The sequence below is a fragment of the Mastacembelus armatus genome, chromosome 15 (genome assembly GCF_900324485.2).
Source record: "Mastacembelus armatus chromosome 15, fMasArm1.2, whole genome shotgun sequence".
NCBI lineage: Eukaryota > Metazoa > Chordata > Actinopteri > Synbranchiformes > Mastacembelidae > Mastacembelus > Mastacembelus armatus.
Window position 1 is genome coordinate 13,426,381 of NC_046647.1, and position 13,431 is coordinate 13,439,811.

A 13,431-nucleotide genomic window follows, 5' to 3' on the forward strand; every position below is an offset into this window, starting at 1 on the left:
AAGGGAAAATCTTATACATTAAAAAAGCAAATATTTGGAAAATAAATAATTGTGTGTTAGTCTTATTTTCTATGCAGGTTATCATTATGTGACCCCTTACGCATTTTAACAGGATGCAACCCCTGAGGGACAAAAATACGGCTTTGTGTCCTTTTTGCAATCACTTTCATATTCATAAAAATAACATGAAAGAAAAAGAAAAAGAAAAGGTCATCTGCCCACCCAGCAGCACCTCCTTCTGCCAATCCATTAAAATGTGTGAATGTGGTAAAAAGTTGTGCCTGTATAATTAATGAAACTTAGAGTTGGCCCTAACGTCATCTGCACCCTGCTCATTTTCACTTCTACGAAACACAATGACACATTTTAGTTATTACTGACGTCAACTAACACTCACAGTGACTGGCAATAGCTGTAAATCTTTAATAACTACCCGAGGACGACGTAAAACCTCTCAGTTAAATAACCACTGATTCTGTGCCATCACTTTGAAGTTCATCTCTACTGGGTTGTTATAATCAGCTCACATGCATTAAGCCATATTTATCATGATCACTTGCATGGTTTGCCACAGAGATAAATAGTGAAGCAAGTGGTTGAGCCCAGAAAGAAAATTTAGAGGATAATCATGGACTTGTAATAGTTTCCATGACAGGGGTGGCCATAGCATCCTTTGATGGAACAAAACAGAGCAAGGCATGGCACACATAATGCTGCAGTCAAAGAGGGGGTGGAGGATGACGATCCACAGTAGATGTTCTTCTCAGAGGAAACAAATATAAGCCAGGAAAGATACTGAGGAGAGCCACACGCAGCGCTCCTTGTGTGTTTCTCCTTTCAGAAGTGTTTCTCCGTTAGATTTGAGCTGTGGAAAACACTTATTTCATGGAGTCGTTTCTGGGCTGCAGCATTGCTGGAACCTTTCCCAGCATACACTGATCACAAAGCAGGGAAATGCCCTGGACAGGGCGTTGGACCATTGCACAGCTTATGCAGAAAGACAGGCACAGCACCTCATATCCTCAAGTCTCTGTTCCATTGGACCAGCAGGTTTTTCAGATGGAAAGTCCACAAGGGCCCGGAAGCCAACTAGTTATGTGTTGCTGTGAAGCTGCTACAACAATATGTACTGTACCAAGTCACCATATGGGAAACTGTTTGTCTCATTGTTTGTTCTCATCACTACAGCAGCTTCTATAAAAGATTTGTACTGTAGGTCATTAAGTTTTCAGTTTACAGCTAAACTCAAACATAGTATATTCACTAAACATAATATCATTTCCAAACCTTCCAGAGGGGAGAACACACAGAACTCATATCTTTGTGAGATAAGAAGACTTCGAGGGGAGATTCCCTCATTTTATTATGGTACACCATTACACCACAAACTCAAAATTCAGGAATCTGGGGGAAAGTTTTTTGAGTGTGTATTTACAGTACTGCACTACCATTAAAAGGATCATTAATTTCCACAAAACCTACAACAATTTTATAGTCTTTTTTGTCAAGTATGCATCATGTGACACAATACAGAACGTGACCACTAATTTCTAACTGTGGCTGTGATCATGAACCAAAACCAGGCTTTAATACAATCATTTAAATAAACATTAATATAGTTTTTTGATTTTTATTATAAAGAACAGATGTTCAAAGACAAGTCAGAATGCAGTTTAAATAAAGCTATCAAATGAAGATGAAGATGGTCTTTTTATACAGATATATTGTGTTACCACTCTCCTTTGAATCACAAGTGATGTCTTTGGTGTCCTGTTCTCAGAATTTCAGTTCAGGTTTCAGTTTCATATTTACATGAAAATTTCAGTTTATTATAACAAACATATATTAACAAAATCTTTACCATATTTTCCTCCTTTAAGCTTAATATTCAATTCACCTTCCACAGATTCTGCTTTCCTCTACGGGCGATTCCTCAACCTCAACCGTGTCGCTGGTGGAGGTGTCCCACTGGTGGAGTTGAGCTGAGCACACCCAGAGGTGACGCAGACACCTGGAGGTCCTCTGAGACCTGGGTGCCCCCTGAGTCCAGGGCGGCCTACGTGTCCCCTCTCACCCTGCTTCCCAGGCTGCCCATTGAAAGCTCTGCCTGGACGCCCACGCTGACCTGTGATTGAGGCAGAAATGTTGATTCATCTTCAGACTTTCTGGTCTGCTCATTTAGCTGAGTAAGCCTACATGTTCACACATTCCAAGAACGGAGCATTTACAGAGAAAAATGATTTCTTTTAGGAAAATAACACACTACTCTTGAAGTAAAACGTCCCATCCTCTCTTTTCCTGGAATTTCCAATACAGACTCAGCTGAATGATGAATGCCTCATTTTAATCAGATCATCAAACAGCATGAAATACTGGAAGATAAACTTACCCGTTGGTCCCTGGTCTCCGATGTAACCAGGAAGGCCATAACCCTTGGCTCCTTTATCACCTCTCTCTCCTCTGTCACCTGGAAGTCAGACACACACACACACACACACACACACACACACACACACACACTGATCTCTTAGCAGGAATGACAGCAGACAAGCCAAAATACTATTCCACCACGAGTGAGTTCTACTCAAGAGATGCCATTCATGTTGATTAAAGGCAACATGTGTTGCTGAGATCGGTGTTAAATAAATGTTTAAACATCATGTAAATATTCAATTTTATTGTCTTGACATGGGAATGTAGCACGAGTGTAACATGCTCAGGCCATTTACCATAAATTAGAGCAGATAATAAGTTAAGTTATTACCCTTATTAGTCCCACAATGGGGAAATTCCATTACCACCCAGTGTGCACACACACAGCAGTGAACACACAACCGGAGCAGTAATAAATATAATATAAATAATGTATGTAATGTTAGTCTATAATCATGAAGAAAGGCAAAGTATCTTAAGTACAGGTAATTTTGTACCTTTACTCAACAGCATGTATTTGGCATATACAAGATACAAATAATAGTGAGTCATTTCTTTGGTGATTGAGATTTTATGTACAAAACAAAATTAACTTCTAAAGTATAAATCAATAATATAGATGAAACTGCCTCATGGTATATAAAGAAGCCGAAATGCAGTTAACGTAAAAACAAATAAGAAACAATAATAATAATAATATTAATAAAAGAAAAAAAAATATGGTAAAATCATGAATGTGGCTGTTCTTTGCAGTGAGTACTTGTACTTGTAACAATTTGGAGATGATATATATGCCTGTATATATACTTTTTTTTAAAATTGTACTCCAGTGATTTAATATTTTACATCCATACATACAGAAACTTTGAGAAACAGTAGTGGTCAAACCTGGCACACCCTAGGCCAATATGTCCTGAGTGTTATAGTAGTTCCTATTACTAGTCAATCTTCCAGAGGTGTCAGGTAACAGGTTTGTTTATCACACCTGTTTCTCCTTGTCGGCCCAGTTCTCCGGCTTCTCCATAGAATCCCGGTGGGCCCACTTCTCCATCAACACCATCAATACCAGGGTCACCCTGACAACATCATCAGTAGGAAAATACAGCATTAATCTTTTGTGTTTTTAGTTTAAATCGTTTAATGTTTTTTTCAGATACTTTTCAAACCATGAATTGAGTTCCATTCTTCTCTGACCAGATAAGTAAAAAAAATGCCTGGAAATATTTATTTTGCTTTTATTATTCGATACCCTGTGAGGAAAACATTGTACAGTACCAGTACATTACTATTCTCGGTTTGGCATTAAACTTCACAACATGAGGCCTACCAGGCATTATCTAATATAGTGGAATAGTTTTATATAGTCATGGCTTTTGGAGCATTTATCAGCCTGAGAGTGAATGTGATTAAATAAGTTGTGGAACGTGAATTGGTTCTACACTGAATAATATTGTGGAAAAGGCTTTCCAATCCAAGGACAGCTTTGATACTCTCCAAAAACCATTCAACAGAGACCAAGTGTCTAGTCTCTGACTCCTTATTTGTCCTCATGGAGACGTGGAAAATTGTAATGTTTTCATTCCAAGCTTTTCTGCCAAATACTTCAGCTCTCTTAATCCATTCTAAGCCCTTGCAATGTCCTTGCATTTTACTCAACTACTGAGACAATAGTGAACAATGTATGGAAAGCATGCACTTCTGTGCTCCACTGGTGTCTTGGCTAAACATCCTAAGGCAGTGACAGGACATGTAAAGCAATAATTTTGTAAAAAAATATTATATATATATATATATATATATATATATATATATATATATATATATATATATATATATATATATATATATATATATATATATATATATATTTTTTTTTTATATATATATATATATATATATATATATGTGTGTGTGTGTGTATGTATAGTCATTCTTCTCACAGGAGGTCCGGGGGGTCCTTTTGGTCCAGGGCGACCAGGGGCACCCATTGGTACGTCCCCATAGAGAGGACAAACTGCAGCACATGTCCTCTTTACTGAGTTGGCAAATGTAGACATCTGTTCCAGGACCACTTTCTTACAAACTTCGATCACGTGTTGAGCAGGGAGGGTCGGGCCCTGTGTAACAAATCGTTACCACATCACTGGATGTGACCCAGGGACATGTAATATGGAATATTATGCGACAAGACTTGCTAAAGCAATGGCTGCTTCAGAGAAAACGCAGTGAACAAAAGAAGCCAACAATATTTCCTGAGGCTCATTATAGATTTATAGCCACACTAAATGAAACCCTTGCTGTGAGTCACTACTAACCAAGGCTAATGAGAAACTGTTTAAATGTGTTTTTGACACTATAATTGTTACCAAACACTATATGTGTGCCAGTTAGTGTGAATGCTGGTGCAATTGATTACATATTGTGTGTCATCATTCACAGATAAATGGAGTAACTACAGTACAGTAGAAACAGAAGATCAGCACTTTTCACCATAATTACATAAAACACTATTCTGTACCGCAAGACTGTAATGTTTTTGGCATTAAAAAAAAAAACTTTAGATGCTTGTTATTTACTTACTGGTGGACCTGGGGGCCCTTGAAAGCCATCTGGTCCTACTTCACCTCGAACCCCCTTGACTCCAAGAGGACCTGAACGTCCAGGTGAGCCTGCCAGGCCACGTTTCCCCCGTCCTCCCTGAGGACCCTGCTCGCCCCTTTCTCCGATCTACAGAGAGTTTAACAATATGAGCAGGAATGGACTCAGTACTGATTCATCAGAGTGCAATGAAAAATCTGTTTTGCATGAACATAAACTTTATGGAATACAGCAACAGGAAAAAAAACTTTGAATGTGAATGACATATGAATAATTATAATTAACACAGCTACTAAGAGAATCATACACACAGCAAAAAATGAACACGCCCAGAGTTGATTTAACACTGACATTTTTGCTGTGTAGATGGTTAAGCAGGCGAGTAAGTAACAGAATCCCAGTGAGAAAGAGAATGTTAAAAAACACAGAATCAAATGGAAAACTAATGTTAAAAAACACAGAATCAAATGGAAAACTAATGTTAAAAAACACAGAATCAAATGGAAAACTAATGTTAAAAAGCACAGAATCAAATGGAAAACTAAAATCAGTGAATACAATAAACCTGCAATGATAATATCTGAATGCAAACTTCAAAAATATTCCAACTTGGTGGAGAACACATGACAAATTCATTTTGGTGCAACGGTGGGTGTTACTGACATTATCGCATCTACAGATGCTTAAAATATGTTTGGAATGTTATTTGTTGGATAGATATTAGATAGTGTAGACCATTTAGTTTGCAAACAGAGAATGTGATGAATATATCAATAAAGTGCTGATAGTCTGGCAGGAATCATGGTATTACGAAACTCATCACAGCCAAGTTGTAATTTGTCTCTTAATCAAAGCAGAGGATTGGATTGCAAGAAGCAGATACCATCATTTAAATAGAAAAATAATTCAATATATGCCAACCGAAGCTAACCACACCTTACCTTTCCCTTTGGGCCCTTAACTCCTTTTTCTCCCTATAAAAAAATAACAAATTAATTTTAAGGAAAAGACATGAAGCAAATGAAATGATGAGCAGAGATGAAGAAATATACAACAGTACCTTTGCACCTTTAACTCCTTGGATTCCTGGAATTCCTGTGTCACCCTGTATAAAACATATGAATAATAGAACAAGTGAGAAACTTGCATACATTTGATTTCACTGGTGTGCTGCATATGTCAAATAAACACTCCTTCATTTTTAATTCTTTGTCTGCAGTTGACAAGCACCAAAATGCATTACAGCTACATTATAACTACTGTATTGAAAGTTGGCTTCTACACAGGTCACTGGATAAAAAAATAACTTTTTAATACCACTGTTTGTCCCATATCCATCATGGGTTGGCAGTTAGGTGTGGAATGGCTGTCAGAGGTCAGTTAAATGTGAATCTAAAAAATATTAATTCATTACCACTTTCTGATTGACTGACTATTGATTGACGTTCTGATTGCCTGGTTTGCATTTGCTAGCAGAGAATGCAGTACTTTACTACCCCAGATCTGTTATATTTTAACTTCATGATGATTTTTTAGTCTCTGAAGGATAATACTGTCGCATTCGAAAGTTCCCTATCAATTCTAAATTAAACATCTCAGGCTTTCTGGTAAATAGTTATGTGTCAACAGCCAAATGTGAAGCTAATTATCAAGTTTGTTTGCTTTACAGCATGCCACAAAAACTTCAACAGCTCAATATCAGTTTCTTCAGGAATATCTGTCTATAATTGGCATGGGACATTCTGTAAACAACGAGATGGGGTCCTAAGAGGAGTTCAGCACTCATTGTGACCGCTTTTCCAGATGGGGAGGATAAAATGCACTGAGCCAATAAGCCCTGAAGGGCAGCCTCTGACCACCCCTTCATAGTAGTTTATTATGGGTCTGCTGACAGATGAGGCCTAGTGAAAAGATGAAGAATTAGATGGCGCATTAGTGTGCAGAAATTTAAAGATTGGCTTTGGTAATATTAACAAGGGTGACTAGAATCTCATTTTATTCTTTACCTCTTACCTAACAATAAAGTTTAATAAGTCACCTGGTTTGGAAAGAAAAGGCATCTGCAAATCCCAAACTCAATGTCTCTCAATGATTCTGCACCTAGCTAATTATTAAATAGGTTAGTAATTATTGCATAGCTTTATATCTGGGTAATGGATGAGGATGTATTACCTTGGGTCCTGGTTTACCAGACACACCCACATGTCCCTGTAAAGTAATGACATGGTTTAATGGCTTCAAAAAAAAATAAACTAGAGTTTGAAAGAGTTTAGAAAATTCATCTGGAGCTCTTACGGTAGGTCCTGGTGGGCCGATAAATCCAGGTCTTCCTGGCTTCCCCGCAGAACCTTTGTAACCTCTTGGGCCCTCAACAATAAAACATTTATTAAACCACCCTAAGGGACTGCTTTATTCTTTGCTGTCTTTCTTTAAGATGGTAAACTACTTTGCAAAAAGTATTATGTGCTCGTCTTCAGTGATTGAAATTAATTGACTTACAGTTTGTCCTTGGGGACCCATTTCTCCTGCTGGCCCGAGGGCACCTTTCTCCCCCTGTAAAGGACACAAATGGCAATAAATGATTTTGTCAAACAACAAGTTTATTTCATTATTTTATTTTATTTACAAAACCAAAGAAGCTTGGTGAATTACCATTACTCCTTTGTGTCCAAGTCTTCCACTAAGTCCTTGTGGTCCTTGATAAGCCTGTGAAGAATAGATGAAACGTTCAATAATACAAATGCATTGTTTCCAGTGTTCAACATGTAGGCATCCTTATCAGCAGAATATAAAACCTCTATTCCAGGGTCGCCGTCTCTGCCAGATAAGCCCGGATCTCCAATGATGCCCTAGGGAGATGCTACCGTTACTATAAATAGACAAATTATTTTGGGAGAGTAAGTGAGCTCTCAGGTGTGAGCTTGTAGGGATGTCAACAGTAAAGTACCTTTGGTCCAATGGTGCCAGCTCTGCCCACAGGCCCTTGGATCCCCTAGTTTTCACAAATTCAGCCAAAAAACATTCACCAGTTATTAAAATAATTCATTTTGAAACCTTTCTGGTGATTTGTAAATGAGACAAACAAAAGTGAAACCATTGTGATTCATTTGTGATACATACAGGCTTTCCCTTCTGTCCAGGAACTCCCCGATTTCCAGGATCTCCCACAATACCCTGTTAAATCATCATCAGGAGAATTCAAGATTTTACATTATACACATTATTTACATTATACATTATACGTTTCATACGGCATCATATTACCATCTAATACCAGGCAGCCTTCCTTTATATACAGTAGATCAGGTTATCATTGTGATTGCAGCTTTTCTTTCAGTGACTCACTAGCCTTTGTTGCTATAGTTCAGGGCCTCAGATCTCAGCCAAACTCCAGCCACATGAACTAACATTGTTTATGGAGACAGCACATTAGCCAAAAACATAGCACTATCCCGGTGTTTTACCACATTAAAAGTGATTTACTGGCTCTCCAGACTTATACGAGGGAATTTTGTGTGTAGAATTCGGAATTAAGATGGTCTTATAATGGATTATGGAACAGGGAATCCCACAACAACCCACCTGCTTTCCTTTGGACCCAGGACGCCCTTGTGTACCAGAGGCCCCTTTTTCTCCCTGAAAATAAAAGCGTGATTAATGAAATTACAATATCTAGAAAAAAGGAAGACCAAGAAAGATGGAAATATAAATACCTTAACTCCTTGAAAACCGGGAATCCCTTCATAACCTCTTTCGCCTTTACCTCCCTTCAAGGAGGCCAAAAACGTTATTAATATTGTAGTTACATAATCACTTACAAAAGCTTACCACTGTCTGAAAGGTTGACTTACAACTTCTCCTGGTTTCCCAGTCTCTCCGATATCTCCAGGTGGTCCAACAACTCCCTTTAATTACAGTCCAAATGTCAACATGATACTCTCTCAGTTGCCAGCTGCACAGAAATCCAGTGAAAAGTCTGCAACCTGTAATAGTCATTGTACAATTAAACAAGTTTACCTTGAAGCCTGCTGCCCCTCTTAGTCCTTTCAGCCCCTTAGGACCTCTGTCTCCCTGTTAACACAACAGTTAATTAATGCAGATTTGTAACATCTCAGCATAAAGAAAGTCATAAATCTGTGTGTGATAAATTACCAATTGACCCCAGGGTCCTCTCATTCCTTTCTCGCCTTGGATTCCTTCTTCACCCTAAGGAAACATGTATGATGTTTCGTTATGAGGGGTGTGTATGTGTGAGGGTGGGGGTGTCAGCACAGGGCGGTTATTAATTTTTGAGAATGAGCCATACTGAAGTGTAGCCCTGATACAGGAGCATATTAATCCAGAGGTTTACCTTTGGGCCTGGCTCACCAATGTTGCCATAGTCTCCTGTGTTTCCTCTGATGCCCTGTAAGACAAGTTGGACTTAATTTCAAAGCAAGACTTGTAGCACTGCAGCTATTCATTTGTGAATGGATCGGCTTGAGAAATAGAGCATAAATTGCAAATGTTAACAACTGTTTCCACTGGGATAAAGCCACTGATGTTGTCTGAGAGATTAAATACTGGATGCATCAGACAGTCAAGCTGTTTAGGCATGACTGGATTTGCTCTGTAATTGAAAAGCAGGATTTTTTTTTTTTGTAATCAATGTGGTAAGACATAAAGAGGAAAAAGAGGAAAGAATGTTTTACACTTGCTTTTTTGTCAAGATTTGCTTAGCTTAGCACAAATATTTAAAAAAGGAGAAAATAGCTCACTAATTAACATGTCACAGATTGTTTGTTTAATCATTAGGTGCAGAGACCAAAATTTCCCCTATAAAACCATAAATTGTAGTTTTCCCACTACTATTATTATACAAAAACAAATGACATATAATGTGTTAATTAGTCAGCTTTTTCCTGTAGGCAAACATGACAAGATTACACAGAATTTCCTAAGTCACATTATTCCTTGAAATATGAAGCTATAGCCAAGAGAGAATTGGCTTAACTTAGCACAAAGACTGGAAACAGTCTTTCCGATTATAAAAAGAAAAAAAAATCTGCCTTGCCGACCTCTAAAGACACACCATTTATCACATATCTTGTTTATTTGATGTGTATAAAACCAAAGTGTGAAAACTACAATTTGTAGTTCATATATGGTTGTTAAGTGTGGTTTAATGAGCTTCAGAGGTATCGGTTATCAACTGATGTTAATACATCATTGCTGCAGCTCCATACATACAGTATATTAACATATACATATCAATTGAGATATATATATATATATATATATATATAAAGACATATTCATTTGATCATTTAACTCTTGGGAATCAACCAAGCAAATATATTCTCAAACTGTTAATCATTTCGTGTAACCTTTAAAAAATATAACCAAATGAGAAAAATGACATTTACAATGTAAATGCTATAAATTTCGATCACACTCACAATAGATGCATTGGTGGAAATATATACTTTAGCCCGTTCTGCAGGATTCAGGAAACATTAGTCATAAATACAGCTAAATGGACCAGTATTGTTTGCACAGATGCTGACTTCCTCAGTAGTAGAGGGAGAAGTGTTTTCCAGTTGGCTATATTTCATTGCAACAACAAACAGATTCAACAAGGCCAGGATGCCTTTGCATTGTCTGTTTATTTTAACATCTCACCTAAGACTGATTTTAAGCAGAGTCAGCTGGGCAGAGTTTAACCTCAGAGATGGCTGACAGCACCACAAGAGGCATGACCATGAAGTTTATGACGCTTCGAAGGTGGTACAGCAAAGGACCACCCACCAGATGGACAGTTCAAATATCTGCGCCAGGAAATGCCCTCCTCCGATGCCAGCAGGGGAGGGGATAAACATGTTGGGGCTCAGTGATTCACAAGCTGGCAGGAGGTCAACACTCTAACCAGTTACACAAGACAGATGTTTACTCCCAGATGAGCTACAGCTGTGTTTCTGGACATGAATATGTAACATGTACAGCTCTGGAAATGTGCTCTGAGTTGGTCTACAGGGGCAGCATGGGGGATTTCCTTGAGTGCACAGGAACCTGAGTATACATGTTAAATGCCAAACCATCACATATTAATAAAAAAAAAAAAATCCTCCTCCTTTAAACACATGTTTTCTGGGCAATTTTTTTAAAGACTCAGAACTGCTCCAACACAACAGTGACTGCTAAGCATCAAAGAGATTAACAAGTCATAAATTTAAAGTGGAAATAATCACATCTGCAGCTCCCTGAAGGATACAGGATACAAATGTGAGTGTATTTGTTCATTCACTGATGCATGTGTAATTGGCCCCTGCAGCTAAATCCTTTCTTAGTTATCATTTCCTTGAACCTTTCTATTCTTTCACAATATGGTCTTCCTCTGTGGATTTATTAGCCTTATCCACAAAAATCAAAAAATTTAAAGAAACAAACATCTGGTAAAACTTCACACAACAGTAAAGCAGACTAATGCCACTCATTATGAGACACTTGGAGGGTATGGTTATTGCTCAACTGCCTGATGTTCCTGTGTGTGTGGGACTCATTACATTTGGCACATTACATTATATTTTCCAAATGGAAAAGCAAAACCATTAGAAATCCTGTCATCTTTTGCCATTTTGAGTTAAATACTATATTTTTAAGTCAGCATGTCCTGTGTTTAAAGATGCAAATGGCTATTTCAGGACTATGAAAACAAATTTATTGTCACATCCGTATTGCTTTGTGTGCATCTTGGCTTCTGTCTAAATCATTTGCAAAGCAGATTTAAGTTTTAAACTATGAAAGGAGCCACTGTGTTTACAATTGCTATGTGCTTCTGCTTCCAGATCTGTTTCCATCCTGTCGTGTCTCAGTTGTACTTCTATTGCCATTTTCCACAGCCTCACTGCTGTCTCATGGATGACGGTTTTACAATGTGACAATTCATTTTAACTATTTATGATCTGGGAAGAAGAGGGGGATGCTGCTCCAGAACATGATTTGAACCTGCGTACCATAAGGTTGGATATTCAATTTACTAAATTTTTAATTACCCAGTTTCCTTGTCTTCCTGTGTCTCCAGGTTCCCCTGGAAGACCTCTGTGACCCTGCAAAAGAATGAAAATATGTCAGCACAGGTTTAACTTATCAGTGTTATCATTTTCAGCCAAGCTTGACAGTACAGACACAGTCACCTTTGGCCCTGGTGGTCCCTGGATGCCAGGTTGTCCATGCATACATTTGCAAGATGCTCTTCCAGCTGTTAAGCCAATCTCTGCATACCCTCCACACTGCCATAGACAAATAGGTAAGAAATTGATTATGAAACTTCACATGTTTCTAACAGAGGCAGAATCACAGTTGACTCACCACACTGGAGAGCTCACAGCAGCTCTCTGAATAAGCCTGCTCTGGGTCACATGACACTTCCATCTGCTGGAGGTCCACCTAAAACAAAACAAAACAAAACAAAAAAACAGAAGATAATAGTTTAGTTTTAGTTGTAATCCAAATCAAAAGGAAGATACAACATTTAATATATAAAAATCTGAGTTGTCAACATACAGACACAGAGCGATCTCCAACAGCCCGCTTGACAATAGAGGTGTACCCTCGGCGGATGACTGGTCTTGGCTCATCAATGGCCTCCACACTGACCTCTTCACAGTCAATCAGCAGTTTCACCTGGGTGCCCTTCACACTCAGTGCCAACTTGTGCCACTCTCCATCAAACAACTTTTCCACACCATGGAAGGTTCTCAGCATTTGGCTCCCATGGGGGCTGGTGTAAAAGAAGTCCAGAGAGCGCGAGTCGCTCTGGAAACGCAGGCCAACTTGCTCTCGTCCTTCAGGGTCACTGACCTGCCACAGGTTCCAGGCTTTCGTGGCCGTGTCCTTGGTCACCTTAAACGTTGCGATGACAGAGTAGTCGGAGGGAAGCCCATCTGGATACACGTCACTGTGGCATGGGAAAGGAGGCTTAGAGAGCTGGATAATACTAAACAGAGGCTACTTTGTTCAAAAAACAATTAAAGTCTTTTGTGGGAACATAAGGGTCTTATTTAGGAAGAACACGAATAAGCAGACACAGAGGGAATTCAAGTTTATGCTTAAATTTAACATTAACATATGAGATCAACATATTTGTTTGTATCTTTCTGTATATGCTACTGCTTATAATTTTATTTTATTCAGTATGACAAAAACACTAAACTCAAAAGGAAGCAGTAAATTAAATATCAAAAAAAAAACTGTGAGACTGTGTTTCGGAACAGTCACATTAATTATTATTAATATTATTATTAGTAGTAGTATTAGTATTATTCAGTGGCTGCCTGGCATTGTCATGGCTTATGTGGCTAAAAACTCAAATCTTTGTACCTCTGAAAGGCATAAAGCATTAAGACATGATTTATATTCAAT

General features: G+C 38.2%; 1 protein-coding gene across 1 annotated transcript; it reads right to left on the reverse strand.

Moving 5' to 3' along the window:
- Window positions 1-1,773: 1,773 nt before the first annotated feature.
- Window positions 1,774-12,795, reverse strand: LOC113131525 (collagen alpha-1(XXII) chain). The gene is made up of 24 exons (XM_026308898.1): window positions 12,574-12,795; window positions 12,379-12,456; window positions 12,204-12,299; window positions 12,063-12,116; window positions 9,383-9,436; window positions 9,184-9,237; window positions 9,049-9,102; window positions 8,883-8,936; window positions 8,745-8,798; window positions 8,614-8,667; window positions 8,152-8,205; window positions 7,979-8,023; window positions 7,827-7,880; window positions 7,684-7,737; window positions 7,531-7,584; window positions 7,327-7,398; window positions 7,204-7,239; window positions 6,092-6,136; window positions 5,973-6,005; window positions 5,014-5,160; window positions 4,374-4,550; window positions 3,419-3,509; window positions 2,390-2,467; window positions 1,774-2,125 (listed from the first exon to the last, which is right to left on the reverse strand). The coding sequence occupies exons 1-24, from the start codon at window positions 12,772-12,774 to the stop codon at window positions 1,920-1,922; spliced, it is 1,899 nt and encodes a 632-aa protein (XP_026164683.1). The 5' UTR covers window positions 12,775-12,795; the 3' UTR covers window positions 1,774-1,919.
- Window positions 12,796-13,431: the final 636 nt, after the last annotated feature.